General features: G+C 50.0%; 2 protein-coding genes and 1 long non-coding RNA gene across 3 annotated transcripts; 2 read left to right on the top strand and 1 right to left on the bottom strand.

Annotated features, from left to right (window-relative positions):
• Positions 1-3,129: 3,129 nt before the first annotated feature.
• Positions 3,130-3,753, bottom strand: LOC120892855 (uncharacterized). Its single transcript, XR_005737631.2, has 2 exons — positions 3,644-3,753; positions 3,130-3,471 (listed from the first exon to the last, which is right to left on the bottom strand). It is a non-coding gene; the product is annotated as an uncharacterized LOC120892855 (long non-coding RNA).
• Positions 3,754-3,791: 38 nt separating this feature from the next.
• Positions 3,792-5,914, top strand: Exosc4 (exosome component 4). Its single transcript, XM_005316054.4, has 3 exons — positions 3,792-4,100; positions 5,199-5,405; positions 5,506-5,914. The coding sequence occupies exons 1-3, from the start codon at positions 3,930-3,932 to the stop codon at positions 5,863-5,865; spliced, it is 738 nt and encodes a 245-aa protein (XP_005316111.1). The 5' UTR covers positions 3,792-3,929; the 3' UTR covers positions 5,866-5,914.
• Positions 5,915-6,916: 1,002 nt separating this feature from the next.
• Gpaa1 (glycosylphosphatidylinositol anchor attachment 1) lies at positions 6,917-10,369 on the top strand. The gene is made up of 12 exons (XM_013357439.4): positions 6,917-7,131; positions 7,334-7,513; positions 7,599-7,710; positions 7,925-8,072; positions 8,149-8,250; positions 8,339-8,535; positions 8,629-8,825; positions 8,922-9,075; positions 9,227-9,322; positions 9,462-9,652; positions 9,741-9,911; positions 10,034-10,369. Exons 1-12 carry the CDS (start codon positions 7,058-7,060, stop codon positions 10,275-10,277), a joined length of 1,866 nt encoding a protein of 621 aa, XP_013212893.1. The 5' UTR covers positions 6,917-7,057; the 3' UTR covers positions 10,278-10,369.
• The last annotated feature ends 7,215 nt before the right edge of the window (positions 10,370-17,584 follow it).

Below are 17,584 nucleotides of genomic sequence, written 5' to 3'. Positions count from 1 at the left end.
CACTTGGCTCTTTCTCTTTACCTATTTGCTTCCCACCTTTTGGCTCGCCCTGACCACTGGTCATGGATGCAGGATGGGGAGAGATAAGGGGCAAAGAGAGCATGAGAACTAATAAAATGTAGAATTTTTTAAAGGGGCAGGACACTCTCACTTCTTTGGATACCAACTCTGTGTCCCCTTCTCTGTAGAGAAGTCTACACAACAATTCAACTTGCTTTTTACTCTTGCCTCAGTGATTCTCCATTGTTGAAACTTCAACACCTGGAAAAATGGAACTCCTTGTCACCAGTAATAGGTGGTATCAGCATCAGGGAAGTGGCTTACTCACTAACTCTGGTGTACAGTCTTCAGAGCATAGTCTCTGTGGAGGGGACGCTGTGACCACTGTCTTGGGCACCTGCAGCCAACTGTACTGCCCCAGCCCACTTCAGCACAATGTTCTTCTGTAGATGGACACAACACCTTTATTTTATATGGTAGTGAGGATGGAACCCAGTGCCCCACATGCACCAGGCAAGCGCTCTACCACTGAGCTATAACCCCAGCCCTGGCATAATGTTCTTATAACACAACGGTGACCCTGCAGCCATTGAAGAGTGCAGGCCATGTCCCCTCTCCTTGAGTTTATCCCATATGATGGTCTTGTCCAAGGGGCCCTGCAGGAGTGACACTCTGTGACTTCTGAGGCAAGGTCGTAAAACACCATGCACATCCCCCTGGAAGCTTCTTTTAGAGCTCAGCTGCCATGTTTCCAGGAAGCCCAGGACACAAGGAGAAGCCATGTTTACATGCTGCCTAAAAGCCCAGACAGTGTTGGCCAACAGCCCACGTCAACCACCAAAGACATGAGGGAGGGAGTCTTGGGCTCCTGCCCCAGCAGCATCTGGTGACAACTGCAGGAAAGAAAGTGCAAACTGTCTAGCCAAAGCTAGGGAATCTTGAGAATTTCTGCAGATAGTAATAAAATGATTTTCATTATTTTAAGCCACTAAGATTAAGTAGCAAGAAATACTACAAATATACAACTCCTTTCTGGAAAGGGGGATGGAATTTGTATTCTCAGTGGGAGAAACGAGGGTCCATTTGACTGCAGCCTAGCTGCTGGATCTAAGGAGAGGTGAAGGCATGGCCATGCTGGGAGCAGACCTGATAGTCTTTCTAGTGTTGCTGGACACTGGGATCTTTTGACCTGATGAAGGTGGAAATATTGAAATAGGAGTCAGGTGAATGAGTATGCTTTTATTGGGGCTTCCATTTAGGGAGACAGCTCTCACAAATAGATGTCAGGCTGGCTCCCTAAACAAGTAGTTTTATTGACTACTTGCAATGGTGGAAATGTTAATTGACTTTAGATATATTCAAGAATTTTGCCCTGTGCTAAAGATAGCTAAGTTTCTGAAGCTGCTCAAGAGAACACATTCCAGGCAACCTGACCTCAATCCTGCAAAACTGATCTTCTTGAGGGTGGCACACTCCAAGCCTCTTGGGGTTTGAGTCAGGCCAGAAGTCAAAGCCCAGAAATGCATTTGTCCTTTGTCCCTATGATGGTCCCATCTCACTAGGACGCCTCAGGGCCTCTTCCTCTGCAACCCATTCAGGTAATCTTTCCACTTTCAGATTTGGAGCAGGAGACTTGGCTTCTAAGCATTGAGGAGGGGCTGGATAATGCACCTCAGGATGGGGGAAGGGGTTCTTGCTGATGACATTGACCTCAAGGGAGGAGAGCTCCCCAGCTTTCCTTCTTTCCATTGGATGGGACTGTCAGGAGAGGCTGAAATCACCAGAACTAGAAATAAGAGTAATAACATGATGTCAATCATGCTGTGTAGGTTGGAAAGTTTTATTCTAAAAAGTGTAATTTACTCTTTGGGGCAAAGGAAGGATGAAGGAACTTACTCTCATACTTAGAGCCTGCACTCAGAAATTCTGCTCCTGGGACTCCATATAAGAAATATAAGCCAATTGTCTACCATTGAGCAGTAGTGGAAATACCACCCCACTTTTGGGTATCAAGCAGCCACCAAAAAATTATTAACTCTGCAAGATTACTTGGGAGGAATTTCATAAGGCTGTGTGTGTGTGTGTGTGTGTGTGTGTGTGTGTGTGTGTAACAGGGGAGTTTAGGCACTAAGCCACAATCCCAGCCTCCTCCCCCCTTCTAAAATTTATTTTGAGACAGGGTCTCACTGAGTTGCTGAGGTAGGCTTTGAATTTGTGATCCACCTGCCTCAGCCTCCAGAACTGCTGGGATTATAGGCATGTGCTACCATGCCCAGCATTTTTTTTTCGGTGAAAAATGTAAGTGCATGGCCCACAAATGATGCAGGCAGGAGATGGGAAGCAAACCTCAGATCAGCACGCTTTCCTGTCTGCAGCAAAGTCAATCCATCAGCACAGGAGGGCTCATTTTCTGGGTATAGTAATGACCCCCAGGTAGGAGAAGGGGTCTAGGCTTTGTAGTTTACGGTGAGGGTGAATTAATCACTGGACACTGCGAGCATGCTGTCTGGACACTTGGGGACCTCGTGGTTCAGGTTAAGATTTTAACTCAGGAAAGCAGCTGTGAAAAGTCTGAAACTCACTGTCACTAGGAAAAGCTCAGAACTGTGTTCAGTGCTTATCTTCCTTCCTCTGGGACCCACCGTTACCTAGAGGGTCACTGTTCCTTTTCTCCTTCAGGACTCATCTGCAATGGGAAAGCGTCAAAGTCCAGGGCCCAGCATTTCAGTATTTGCCTCCTGCCTTCAGGACCCTCTGGGCCTGGGAAGGGGTAAATGATTTTGGTGGAGATGCTGGGGATGAGCCTGGGAAAGGACCAAAGTTTGCTCAGGGCCCATTATTACTGGGAAAGGATGTATTGGGAGAGGTTTAATATTTGGCTAATATTTGTGTGTGTGTGTGTGTGTGTGTGTGTATCAGGATTTGAACTTTCCCCTTCCTCCTCTGAGTCACACTGTCCCTCCTTTTTTTTTTGAGAGGGGGAGCACTATCTTGTTGGAATATTATTTTCCATAACCCTTCAAAAACTACAAAAATAATTGCCTATGAAATGGTATTTAAAAAACTAATCAGGGTTCCCAAAGCCGATGTCTAGCTGTGTTTGTCCAGGATTTGTTTGAAGTCAGGCTATGGAGGAAACCACAGAACGGACAGTTTATTGTGTTAAGGTGGACGACAGAAGAACCAAGTGAAAAGGAAAATCAGACTGCTTCACAGTAAATCTGATCACACATGTGTGTGACAAAAGGCGTGTCTAGCTCGCTGTGGAGCCTACATCCTAGTCCTGCTACCCCGACACTGGGGCCGGATCACAAATTCCAGGCCAGCCTTAGCAACTCTGTAAGACCTGCCTCGGCCTGGGGTGCGCTCACGGGACAGCACTTGCCTAGCACGCGTCGAACCTCGATCCCGACGAGGTTCGGGCGGGGAAACGGGAATCTAGCTCAGGTGGAGCCTCCCCAGGTTCAACCCCTGGAAAAAAAAATGAATAAAACAGTAAGAGGACGGAAAAATGTCCCATCTGGAATGAACGCCTGCACTGCGGCCCCGCGAGCACCCGCCCACAAAAGCACCGCCCCGCCCACGGGCGAACCCGGAAGCCGGCTCCAGAGGCCAGCCGGCCAAGGGCTGAGCCGGGGCGCACCGGAGAGCTACGCCCTCCCCCGGTCGGAGAGGGGAAAGCAGGGTCGCGGGAGCCTTCGTTGCTTAGGCCGAAAGGACGACAAAACTTCCGGAAGTCGTAGTCCCTAGGCCCGGAAGGAGGCCGGACAGCCGGGAGTCCTAGTCCCCAGGCCCGGAAGGAGACCGGGCCCGGAAGGAGTCCTTAGTTCCCGGGCCCGGAAGCGGGCCGGGCCGCCGGAAACTGGGTCTGCCAAGCCCGGGTCTCAGGGTGCAGTGTTCTCCGCGAGACGGAGAGCTGGGCCGGCGACATGGCGGGGCTGGAGCTCCTGTCTGACCAGGGTTACCGGGTGGACGGTCGTCGCGCCAGGGAGCTGCGCAAGATCCAGGCGCGCATGGGCGTGTTCGCGCAGGCCGACGGCTCGGCCTACATCGAGCAGGGCAACACCAAGGCGCTGGCAGTGGTCTACGGGCCGCACGAGGCGAGTGTGCCGCGTGGGATCGGCGGGGTCGCGGTCGCGCCTCCCGTTTACGCAACGAATGCTCGAAGCCGCATATCGGCTGAGTAAATGCCCAAGTTCTTAAGGTGCATCTCTGGGTATGTCCTTCTCTCTCCTGCGCCCTGCTCTCCCCTGTCGGGTTCCTCATCGTGCCAGGCACTCGCCCATTCGGTCACTTCCCCGCTGTTCTCCTCCGTCATGTTTGGGAAGCTGCCGCTCCAGGCCACAACACGGTCTGATGCCTTTGTGTCTACCACCCGAACGTCAGCTCTACTTAATCTTACTCGTTTGTCTTCCCACGAGAACATAAACTCTCTGAGAGCAGCGACTTTAAATAAATAAAACTCTGATTTTATTGCTTCGTTCTACGTTATAACAGTGCCTCCCCAACGCAGAGATAATTTTTAATTGCTTAGCAAATTAATGTGGGAGCCCAACTTTCTAGGTGAAAGAAGCCAGGATAAAGGCAATGGGTAGAAACAAACATGGCACTTCTGCAAAGCCGAAAGAATGACGGTGGAGGGAGAGGAGATAATTCCAAATAACGGTTTCCAGGGAGGTGAGGGCCTAGGGCTTTGTAGACTGGGGAAAAGATTTGGGATTTTATTTCCTGCATAAAGAAGCCTTTAGTAGTTAAGTAGAATGTGAGTGTGTGATGAGACAGAATCGGCCTGATGTTTTTAAACATACTGTGGCCACCACTTGGAGGAGTTGGGAAGAAATGAGGTGAGGCATGCACGCCAGAGGTGATGATGGCCTAGACTGACAAATGGATCTCCCTTGAATTTTTGGAGATAAGGTTGCTGCCACTCTCTTGAGAAGGAGAAAGTCTCTTGAAAGGACTAGGGAGGGGCTGGGGATGTGGCTCAAGCGGTAGCGCGTTCGCCTGGCATGCCTGAGGCTCGGGTTCAATCCTCAGCACCACATACAAACAAAGATGTTGTGTCCGCCATTAACTAAAAATTAAATATTAAAAATTCTCTCTCTCTCTCCCCCTGTCTCTTTCTAAAAAAAAAAAAAAAGGACTAGGGAATGTGAGCTGGGAGGGTAGGCTTGACTTATGCATCCTTTCTCTTCTAGATCCGGGGTTCCAGGTCTCGAGCCCTGCCTGACCGGGCTCTGGTGAACTGTCAATATAGTTCAGCAACCTTCAGCACAGGTGAGCGCAAGCGGAGGCCACATGGAGACCGTAAGTCCTGTGAAATGGGCCTACAGCTGCGCCAGACCTTTGAGGCAGCCATTCTTACTCAGCTGCACCCACGATCCCAGATTGACATCTATGTGCAGGTGAGCTGGCTGCAGTTTTCAACCCACTGAGGGAAGGGAACTGGAGGATGGAATGGCAGTTTAATGGACTGATAACAGCGTGGGGGGGGGGTCCTTACAGGTGCTGCAGGCTGATGGTGGAACCTACGCAGCTTGTGTGAATGCCGCCACGCTGGCAGTGTTGGATGCTGGGATACCCATGCGGGACTTTGTGTGTGCATGTTCAGCTGGTTTTGTGGAAGGCACAGCCCTGGCAGACCTCAGCCATGTGGAGGAAGCAGCTGGTGGTCCCCAACTAGCCCTGGCCCTGCTGCCAGCCTCAGGCCAGATCGCGCTGCTTGAAATGGATGCCCGGCTGCATGAGGACCACTTGGAGCAGGTGCTTGAGGCCGCTGCCCAAGCAGCTAGAGATGTGCACACCTTGTTGGACCATGTGGTACGGCAGCATGTGCGTGAGGCATCTATCTTGCTGGGGGACTGAACACCCAGCCATTTTTGTCCAGAATAAAGTCCTGCTCCTCTGCTCATCACTCTTTGCTGTATAGCACTTGCAAACAGTTTGGCTCTGGGGAATGACTGGGGAGCCAACTCCACACATGAACTATATCTCTTGTGGCCTCAGGACTCAAACCTCCAGAAGGATAGAGAGGGTGGTGTGGGGGTATCTGGGTGGAGAAAGCAATCTGTTGGTGAGAGGTGAGAAAAATCAAGCCTCAGACCAAGGAGTTTGCCATCCTCAGTCCAGTCCCTTCAGAACCTAAGTACAAGGATTAAAAGAAACCTTGACTGGCTATAGGTAGGGCTGATGCCTCCCCCTAGGAGCACCTTGGGCCTTTTCCTACTGCTTACCTTGGGCTCTAAACTACAGTAGACTCCTCTGCTCACTTGATCTTTTCTCCTTAGTTTCGACATTTTCCCCAGCCTAAAACTGTACCCCCTTCAGCAAGCTCCCCTTCAAACACCGCCTGCGTTGGCCACCAACTCTCCTACTATGCCAGGGACTTGCTGGCCTGGACAAAACAGTACGCTCCTTACTAGCTACTCCATATACACGGGCCTGCCTTATTAGTAGATTTGCATCTTCCCTGTGGGTCTTATATCTACCCATGAAGACCTTAGTTCAGAACCCAAGTGACACCACTGTGATTTCATTTCCAGTGACTGACATCCATAAGAATGATTCTTAAACGCCTGAACCTCAGTCCACACTGTAGTCAGTCACAGCCTCTCTGGCAGGCGTGGTGCTCTGAGCACCTCCACCTACCTTCCCTGACATTTGTCTCCGACTTATGTGAACCTTCCAACGGGAGCTTTATCACTGCTCCGGATACCCTGGTATCGGCATTGTCTCTGCTCCCTTCCGGAGGTCGATCCCTGAGACTAGACTCCAGTCGCACAGGTTCCGGCTCCCTGCTGGTACTGCGCAGGGTCGGTCCAGCCCTTCCGGATGCCGATCCCGGAGACCAGACTCGAGTCGCTCAGGTTCCGGCTCCCTGCAACCCTAGGGCCTCCAGCAGCCGAGCTGGAGAAAGGTTCTTTGCGCACGCGCAGCGGCGCGAATTTCAGTGGGACCGGAAGTGCGGCTGGGTTTGGGTTCGGGGTCTGACAGGAGCAACTCGCGCTCCGCGGCTGGAGCTGGCTGCGAGAGCAGGGTCCCGCGTCGCCCTCCCGCCATGGGCCTCCTGTCGGACCCCGTGCGCCGGCGCGCGCTGGCCCGTCTCGTGCTGCGCCTCAACGCGCCGCTCTGGTGAGGGTGGGCTGGGCTGGGGTCCCTGCGCTGCTCGCGCCCGTCTCCTTCGGTCCACGTCCCGCGGGGGATGCGGGGACCCGGAGTCTAGGTTTCCAGGCCCCTCCCACCTGCCCGTTCGATCCCTGGTTTGGAGCTGGTGGCCACAGTCGGCGTCCCAGATCACGCTAACTCTCCGGCTGCTCCCTCTGACCTCTCGCAGCGTGCTGAGCTACGTGGCGGGCATCGCCTGGTTCTTGGCTCTGGCCTTCCCGCCGTTGACCCAGCGTACTTACATGTCGGAGAACGCCATGGGATCCACCATGGTGGAGGAGCAGTTTGTGGGCGGAGACCGTGCCCGGGGCTTTGCCCGCGATTTCGCTGCCCACCGCAGGAAGTCGGGGTGAGCCGCAGAGCAGCGGGTATGGGAAAAGTAGTGGTGTCCAAGGCCAGGGAGCTCCGTTCAGAGGCTGTCTTTGTGTCTCCAGGGCTCTGCCAGTGGCCTGGCTGCAGCGGACGATGCGTACAGTAGGGCTGGAGGTCTACACGCAGAGTTTCTCTCGGAAACTGCCCTTCCCGGATGAGACCCACGAGCGCTATGTATTGAGGAAGGGTGGGGGTGAGGGGGTGAGGGTGCTTGGAATAGAAAAGCGCTTTGAAGGGGTCATCTGGGGCCAAGAATCCTGGGAGGGATGATCTGGGGCCAGGGAAATCCCTGCTGTGCAGATTGTAGGGCCAAGGAAAGGTGGTGGTGGAGGCTTTGACTTTCTACACTAGGGTTTCTCTGAGGCTCCTTCACCAATGCATTGTACAGATGGTATCAGGCACCAACGTGTATGGCATCCTGCGGGCCCCACGTGCTGCCAGCACCGAGTCTCTGGTGCTCACTGTACCCTGTAACTCTGACTCCACCAATAGCCAGGCTGTTGGACTGCTGCTAGCACTTGCTGCCCATTTCCGAGGTGAGACTCCAGGGCTGCTGCCCAGGGAGGTTTTGGCCAGTGCTTCAGTCCTGCTTACCTTATGTCTGACCTCCAGGGCAGATTTACTGGGCCAAAGATATCATCTTTCTGGTGACAGAACATGATCTTCTGGGCACTGAGGCTTGGCTTGAAGCCTACCACGACGTTAATATAACTGGTAGGTGCTCTTGTCTTCTCCTGGTCTCTCTCGGGGTCAACTGTTCTCACCAGTGTCTCCTCTGGTGTTTATTTGCTTGCCCCTACAGGCATGCAGTCATCCCCGTTGCAGGGCCGGGCTGGAGCCATTCAGGCAGCTGTGGCCCTGGAGTTGAGCAGTGATGTGGTTACCAGCCTTGATGTGACTGTGGAGGGTCTCAATGGACAGCTGCCCAACCTTGACCTGCTCAACCTTTTCCAGACCTTCTGCCAGAAAGGGGGGCTGCTATGCACACTTCAGGGCAAGGTTTGACCACCTGCTGAGGTATAGGGCCTTTGGTGAGGGGTTTATCTAATCCTGTTCCCATCCCTACTCTGCCCTCTCACCATCCCTCCAAAGCTTCAGCTCCAGGATTGGACAACGCTGGATGGGCCATTGCAGGGCCTGCAGACACTGCTGCTGATGGTTCTGCGGCAGGCCTCTGGCCGCCCCCATGGCCCTCATGGCCTCTTTCTGCGGTACCGGGTAGAGGCCCTGACCCTTCGGGGCATCAATAGCTTCCGGCAGTACAAGTATGACTTGGTGGCTGTTGGCAAGTAAGTAGCCTCTGATTCCCTCTTTGCGTTCTCAGGGAAGCGTCCAACTGGTCCACGGAGGGAGTGACTGACTTTGTCCTGCTATGCACCTGACAGGGCTCTGGAGGGCATGTTCCGAAAGCTCAACCACCTGTTGGAGCGCCTACACCAGTCATTCTTCTTCTACCTGCTTCCTGCTCTATCTCGCTTTGTCTCCATTGGTCTCTACATGCCTGCTGCTGGCTTCTTGCTCCTGGTCCTTGGTCTCAAGATATCCTCTGTCCCCCAACTATTCACTCATGGACAGCCTTGGAGCCCCTCAACTCTGCATCATCCTACTCTGGGATTGGGGTGGGAAAGTCCTGGGTTCCCCACCTGGCAGATCTGATCACACTGTCATTGAGGTCCTTGACTTGGGCCATGCTCTGGAGCTGTGGATGCAGCTGCATGAAGCTGGAGTGGGCTCTGAAGAGGCTGGAGGTGCTCCTGGACCAAGTACCCAATTTCCCCCAGCACAGGTGATGATGCCCCTATCTGCTGTTGGGTGGGCTTCTAGGATCCTGAGTAGTGTCTTCTACTGCCACTCAATCTCAGCTGGAATAGTGGTTTTCTGGTCCCAGGGCCTATCTCAAGGTGCCCGTATACTATACCCTGCAGGGTGTGGGGCTGGCCTCGCTTGTAGCACCCCTGCTGATCTCTCAGGCCATGGGCCTGGCCCTCTACATCCTGCCTGTGTTGGGTCAACATGTGGCCGCCCAACACTTCCCAGTGGCTGAGGCTGAGGCCGTGGTGCTGACACTGCTGGCAATTTATGCAGCTGGCCTGGCTCTTCCTCACAACACCCACCGGTGAGTGACTAGGCTTGGGCAGGTGGCACAGGGCCCCCCTGGACATGTAGGCAGTTCTTGGGCTTCCTCTGAGCCTTTTGCCTTTTAGGGTAATGAGCACACAGGCCTCAGACAGGGGATGGATGGCACTGAAACTGGTGGCTCTGATCTACCTAGCACTACAGCTAGGTTGCATCACCCTCACCAACTTCTCCCTGGGTTTCCTGCTAGCTGCCACCATGGTACCTGCTGCTGCACTTACCAGACCCTATGGGCCTCGGTATGTACTCATCAGCCCCCACCTCCCCCAGTGCCTGTGCCCTTCACCCAGAGTCCTTTGTCATTCTGTTCTCTGTCCCCACCATCTGTGGAACATACCCTGACGATGCCTCTCCCACCCAGGCCACTCTATGCTGCCCTACTGGTGCTGACAAGCCCAGCAGCCATGCTCCTGGGCAGCCTGTTCCTGTGGCGGGAGCTACAGGAGGCACCGCTGTCACTTGCTGAGGGGTGGCAGCTTTTCCTCGTGGCACTGGCCCAGGGCGTGCTGGAGCACCACACCTATGGTGCCTTGCTCTTCCCACTGCTCTCCTTGGGCCTGTACCCTTGTTGGCTGCTCTTCTGGAATGTGCTCTTCTGGAAGTGAGGTCTGCTACCTGGGCACAAAGGCTGGGGCAGGGCTCTCCAAGCCCTCACCATTTTTCCTCCTCCCTGGGAAATAAACAAGTGTCTGTTTCAGCTGTTGTTTGGGCTTCTGGCCCATTGGCCTTGTGGGGAACCCATTCTCACACACCTCGGCCCCGGGAAGATACATCCAGCCCATTGTGCTCTGTGAATCAACTGTCACTGCAGGGCCAGAAACAAAGCTGGGATGAGGAAATTCTCGGGAGCCTGATGGGAGCAGGAGCACCCAGAGACCACCCCATGCCATCTTCAATGCTGGGGCTAAGTGGGCAAAGGGGTTGGAGCCCCACAGAGGAGGCTCAGGGTTCAGGCCATGTGCCCAACCAAGGCCAGAACATATGGGCTTTATATGAACACTGTTGGAGCAACCTAAGTAAAGTGCCTACCAGGAGCAGGGCAGCAGCATAGTTTGGCAGAAGCAATCTTTGAAGCCCAGTCAGTACCCAGGAGCAACAGGCTATGGGGGATGGTCCTGACAAGCAGCACAGAGAAGCAGATTATTGTACTAAGACCCTAAAAGGAACTTCAGAGTCCATCCTGGAGGAAAAGAGTGTGCCCTTTGGTGAACTCAGGGCCATGTGGTGCTGAGGCTGGAGAAATGTCAGGGAAAGACAAAAGTACTTGACCAGACACAGCCACATACAGGCATCTTTAGAAAGTGGGCGTGACTACTTTGCCTAGAGAAGTGGAAGGATCCATCTAGTCAGCTCAGGGCCAACCACCCCTAGTGTCATGTCCCTGAGCAGCATGTGATCTGGAAGATCTTGAGGGGAGCACCCTGCCTGTACCCCACCCTCAGGGCTCCTCTTCCTCTGTGGTAGGACCTAGACTTCCCTTGAGAGGCTTCTCTACCCTGGGGCTTGTTGTCTCAGCTCCACAGGTGGGAACCAGACCCTGAAGAGTTTCTGAGTCCTCCAGAGGAAGCTGCTGATCCCCTTGTTGGGTACAGGTCTATACCCTGTGTGCAATGAGGAGTGGGGAAACCCCACTGTGACAGGTGGCCTCATCACTGACTTGAGTCTTTAACCCCTTGTTTCCAAGGCCAGAATCTCCAAAGGACTAAGGCCAGGTAGAGACCTGTGGACTCCAACCCAATCCTCTCATTTTCCTAGGAGTACCTCCCAGGGAAACATCCTAGGCTCTCCTCTGCTACAGGGAGATTCAGTCCTTTGTGTGTCTTTGTGAGCAGTCGTGTGATAGAAAATTCCCTTCCTGGTGTTTTAACAGGTCTTTGGCCTCAGTTGTTATTAACTGGGCAATGGCAGTCTCTTAAAGCATAAATGGAAATTGAACCATGACACATATAGGTGGGAAGAAAACTGAAAGATCAACCTACCTGTGCTCTGGATACATCCCAGCAGAATCATGAATTATTCCTCTATTGAGAGGGAACTCTAGAATGTACTAAAAAAAAAAAAAAAAAGGAAAAGAAAAGGCTGGTGTTGCTTCCTCTTCAAAAAACAGTCTGGGTGTGATGGTGCATACCTGTAATGCCAGCTACCAGTTACTAGGGGAGCAGAGCAGGAGAATCAGGAATGTGGGGCCAGTCTGGATAATAAGAAAGTGCTGGCCCCAGGCTGGAGCTCAGTGGTAGAACACTTGCCTCACACGCGTGAAGGCACTGGGTTGGGTCCTGAGCACCACATTAAAATAAGTAAAGATACTGCGTCCTAAAACTTAAAAAAAAAAAAAAAAAAAAAAGGAGGGGGGTCTGGGGTTGTGACTCAGTGGTAAAATGCTTGCCTTGCACGCATGAGACCCTGGGTTCGATCCTCAGCACCACATAAAAATAAGTGAAATAAAGGCATCGTGTCCAACTATAAGTAAAAAATTAAAAATATTTTTTTTTAATTAGGAAAAAAAGTGCTAAGGATGTGACTCAGTTGTAGAAATACTTGCTTACAGCACAAGGCCCTGGATTCAGTTCCTAGTGCCACACACACAAATCTGTAGTGGAAATATAAAATGGGAGTGAAGTCTTAAATGTGTCTTTTGGGGCTGTGACAGTACTTGTATCTCTGGTATCTCTTTTTGGCTGTCCTGATTGAAGATAGTCCCAGATCTTCAGCTAGGCATCACTGGGTTATGCTATGGATGATTGGATTCCCCTGCCCCTCCCCTAAGTACTAGAGATTGAAGCCAGGGTTGTTTTGTTTTGCTTGCAGTACTGGAAATTCAACTTGGGGCTTCACTCATGCTAGGCAAGTTCTCTACCACTGAGCTACACCCCAGCTCCATATATATAAGTAATATAGATAGTTTCTTTTTTTTCCCTTTTTTACTGGGGATTTAACCTAGAGTCTTGCACATGCTAGACAGGTGCTCTTTCACTGCGCTACATACCCAGACCTCCAGTGACACCTCTGAGCTACATCCTCAGCCCTTTATGTTTTATTTTGAGGCGGGGTCTTGTTAAGTTTCCCAGGCTGGCCTTGAATTTACGATTCTGCCTCATTCACCTGAGTCACTGGATCACAGATGTGCACCACCTGTGATTTATAAAGATGTGTGAGGATTCATGATTGCCAGCTGGGTGGCTTTAGAAGTGACCAGGCATGGGCCTGTGATCTCAACAACTCTGATTGATGCAGCACAATCACAGGTTTGAGGCCAGTCTAGGCAATTTAGGGAGATCCTATCTCAAAAAAGCGCTGGGATGTAGCTCAGTACTCCTGTTTTCAATCCCCCAGTACTGGGGTGGGGGTGGGGAGGTACTGAAGGGGCAAAGGTGATTGAGGGTATAATTCACTAGTAGAGTGCTTGCCTAACATGCAGGATACTGTGGGTTCCATTCCCAATATCACAAAAACAAAAACAGAAAGGGTAGCCTGGAATGAGTTCCTAGGGTCAGACAAGTATAATAACTGTCCACATTTTGCAAGTGGATATCAAAGAGGTTAAGCTACTTGGTCAAAGGCTTACAGCAGAATGTCATTTTAGTCTTGTTACACACATCTTGGATGCATGATAATTGGGTTTTTATTTTATTTTTTTTTTTGATAATTGGGTTTTTAGTGAAAGTTTAAGAAGGTATCAGTTGAGTACTGTCTTGAAATTGATGAGATGGAAATTTAGGTTAAGTCTAGAGCACACTGTAAGTACACTCCTTTAGCCGTGTGTGTCTGTCTGTGTGTGTATGTGTGTATGTATGGTATGCAGAAGCACTGGAGATCGAACCAGGGTCCTGTGTTCATTAGCCAAATGCTCTATCACTGATCTAATCTCTGGCTCATCTTTGCCTTTCATTTGTTTGTTTTGGGTACCAGGGATTGAACCCAGGGGTGCTTAGACACTGAGCCACATCTCCAGCTCTTTTTTTTTTTTTTTTCTGTGTGTGTGTGTGGTGCTAGGGATTGAGCCCAGGGCCTTGTGCATGCAAGGTAAGCACTTTACCAAGTGATATATATTCCCCAGCCCCCTTTTTATAGTTTATTTACACACAGGGTCTTGCTGAGTTGCTTAGGGCCTCCCTAAATTGCTGAGGCTGGCTTTGAACCTAGGAGCTTCCTCTCTGAGCCTCCTCCTGAGCTGCTGGAATTGCAGGCGTGTGTCCCCTTGCCTGTTGAGAGCCACAGCCGAGTTGGGATAGCGCCTAGCATTTTGCCAGTACTTTAGAGCTCTCACAGGGATTCCTGGAGAGTTCGAGGTTGAGCTGTCTCGGGGATTCCTGGAGAGTTCGAGTTGGTTGGTGAAGTTCCGGTGGTGGGAGTTCCAGTTGGTGGTGTGTTCCTGGAGGAGCAGCGTGGGTGGCTTTCGGGAGGGTTCCCAGGGAGCGTGTGTGGAGTGTGCTGGTGGAGTTCAGAAATAAAGTTTGTTCCTGCTTGAGTGGCTAGTGATTTGTGCCCAGCCAGACTGCGGCACATGCCCTACTCTTTAACAATTTATGATGTGTCTAGGTATGGATCTCTTTTAGTTTATACCACCTGGAGCTTGATCTTCCTGCCTGTGTAGATTCATGTTCTTCATGAAGTTTGGCAAGTTTTAGGATATTATTTAAGTATTGTTTCTTCCCCTTTCTCTTCTCTGACTCTGGAACTATCATTTATATGTTGGTACACTTAATGTTGAGCTGCAGATCTTTGAGGCTTGTTCATTTTTGTGTGTGTGTTTGTGGTGGGGGAGGTACTGAGGATTGAACCCTGGACCTGAAGCATGCTTGGCAAATACTCTACCACTGAATTAATCCCTGCCCTTTTTATTTTATTTATTTATTTTTGGTGCTGGGGATTGAACCCAAGGTTGTTCACCACTGAGATACATCTTTTTTTGTTGTTGTTTTATTTTTTTTTATTTTTTTTTAAAGAGAGAGAGAGAGAGAAGAGAGAATTTTTTAATATTTATTTTTAGTTTTTCGGCGGACACAACATCTTTGTTTGTATGTGGTGCTGAGGATCGAACCCTGGCCACACGCATGCTAGGCAAGTGCGCTACCACTTGAGCCACATCCCCAGCCCCTTTGTTGTTGTTTTAGAGACAGGGTCTTGATAAATTGCCCTTGAACTTATGATCCTTCCGCCTCTCTCTCCCGAGTTGCTGGGATTATAGGCATGCACTACCAAGCCTGACTTAATTAAATTTTTTGAGACAGGGTCTTACTGAGTTTCCCAGGCTGGTCTCAAACTTTTAATCCTTCTACGTAAGCCTCCTGAGTAGCTGGAATTACAGGTGTGGGCCACTGCATCTGGCTTATTAATCCTTTTTTTTCTTTTTCTCACACTAGACAATCTCAATTTAACTAACTTCAATTTACCTTTATTCCACCTGCTTAAATCTGCTGTCGAGACCCTGAAATAAAATTTTAATTTCCATATTATACTATTCAACTCCAGTTTCTGACTCCCTTAGGTAATTCTGCCTCTTTATTTGACACTCTTTAAAAAAAAAATTTTGTTGTTGTTGTTTTAGTTGTAGTTGGACACAATACCTTCATTTTACTTTTATATGGTGCTAAGGATTGAACCCAGGGCCTTGCCTGTGTCGGGCGAACACTCTACTGCTAAGCCACAACTCCAGCCCCAACACTCCCTCTTATTTTTTTTTTTAATATTTTTTAGTTGTCAATGTACCTTTATTTATTTATATGCGGTGTTGAGAATTGAACACAGTGCCTCATGCATGCTAGGCAAGCGCTCTACCACTAAGCCACAACCCAGCCGAAACACTGAATATTTTAAATAACATTGTTTTGTCTGACCAAATCCATCACTGAATAATTTTAAAAGAGGCAACAGGGAACCAGGTTTGGTGGCCCACTCCTATAATCCCAATTTGTGAGGCTGAGACAGGAGGATCTCAAGTTTGAGGCCTTAGCAACTTAGTGAAGCCCTTAATAACTTAGACTCTGTTTCAAAATAAAAAATGAAAATGTAACTCAGTGGTAAAGAGCCCCTGGTTTCAATCCCCAGTACAAAAAAAAAAAAAAAAAAAAAAAAGGCAGTAGGGGAGTTCTTGCAACACAGTGCAAAAACACTTTCATAGTTGGGGTCTGGTGGGATTCCAAAGAAAAAAACCCAAATGTCAGCAGTTCACAGCCTTTATTAGGGGAACTTATGCACAGAAGGGGCTTGTGATAGATAGCAAGATGAAGGGTGTTCTACTCGTGTGTCTTCTCAATGAGGGAGTCTAACAGGGTTTTTTTTTTTTTTTTTTTTTGGTACCAGGGATTGAACTCAGGGACACTCCACCTTTGAGCCACATCCCCAGCCCTCTCATATTTTATTTAGAGACAGGGTCTCACTGAGTTGCTTAGCACCTGGCTTTTGCTGAGGCTGGTTTGAACTCATGATCCTTTTGCCTTAGCCTCCTGAGCCACTGGGATTACAGGCATGTGCCACCATGCCCAGCCTAACAGCGTTTAATATGAGAGCTGAATGGATTTTGCTCAGGATTTCAGCTAATTTTTGTGAGTTTAGCAACAGCATCAATCTCCTAGTGTTTTGGAGCAACAATTTAAACACCTTACCATCACCATCATCAAGACCCTGGCTTGGGTTCAGGCCTGCAGGGAAAATATGATGTCAGAGCATCAAGGTGCTCTGTATTTCTCAGCCAGGACCCAGAAAGCCAGGTGGAAGGAGTACTGTGTAAACATAATATGGCGATTCTGGAGGTCAGATTTCATTCCTCTGTTTAGGTTTTGTTACTGCTGCTGTGGTAGCTAGCTGTGTTTATTTTTTTAATAATTTTTTTTAGTTATATATAGACACAATATATTTTGTTTATTTATTTTTACGTGGTGCTGAGGATCGAACACAGAGCCTCACATGTGCGAGGCAAGAGCTCTACTACTGAGCCACAACCCCAGCCCAGTAGCTGTGTTTATTTAGTGATCTTTCTGAACTAATTCTCTCAAGCCTGATTGTCATGCATGGCTACTAAAGTCTCTCCTTAGTGTTCAGCTAATCATTGGACAGAGAGTTCCTTAATCACCTGGAAACAATGAATTTCCCTTTCCTTCCTAAGTGGCTTTGTGATATAGCATGACTCCAGCACTCAGCAGACAGCATACTACTCTGCCTGAGCATTTACTTTCCTCTACCAGGAGCCCCAATGTCAGCCAGATGTGAGATCTCAGGGCTTTTCAGGTTTTTCCTCAGACCCCAGTCCTACTTATGTGACCTATATTCCTGGAAGTATGTTGGATTTTCTAAGCCCCTGTGAACATATCTGGACCCTTGCTTTTTCCTGTTAAGTTTTTTGTTTAATTTATTGTGAACTCCAGCTGTTACCCATTACCTTGGGTAATTGCAGTTACATTTGTCCACTAACAACCCCAGGAAGCTGTTTGTGCTGGGTTGGTGCTCAGTGAGCCTTGTAAGTGGGGCCTTCCAGAAATTCATCAGACAGGTAAAATAATGACAGTTCCCTCCAGTAACAGGGATGTGAGGTCTTAGTTCCAACATTGCTACTGTGAGCACAGCTGGACCAGGAAAACTACCAAGGTAAGTTTTTGTTGCTGGTCATCTGTTTTCTTGAATACACACTCTCTGGGATGCTGGGGGTAGGGGAGCCTTTGGTTAGTTTCTAGAATTCTGAAAAAGCTGATTCAGACAGCTTATGCTAGTTTTTTGCCTTGCTTTTCTACGGGGAGGAGAACTTCAGCTGACGACTGTTTCCCGAGGGACCCGTGGTTGTTCTGGTAACTCCTGCACTTGTTGGGCCACAGTAGCAGAACAAGTACAGGAGCAGCCAAGGGCGCGCGCGTGGGCTTTGACCCCAGGTCTCTGCCTCGCGCTGCGCCCGCCGCTTCCAGGCGGGGGCCAGCCTGAG

The sequence above is a fragment of the Ictidomys tridecemlineatus genome, chromosome 7 (assembly GCF_052094955.1).
Source record: "Ictidomys tridecemlineatus isolate mIctTri1 chromosome 7, mIctTri1.hap1, whole genome shotgun sequence".
In the NCBI taxonomy this organism is placed as follows: domain Eukaryota; kingdom Metazoa; phylum Chordata; class Mammalia; order Rodentia; family Sciuridae; genus Ictidomys; species Ictidomys tridecemlineatus.
This window is presented reverse-complemented; position numbering and strand designations above follow the sequence as displayed.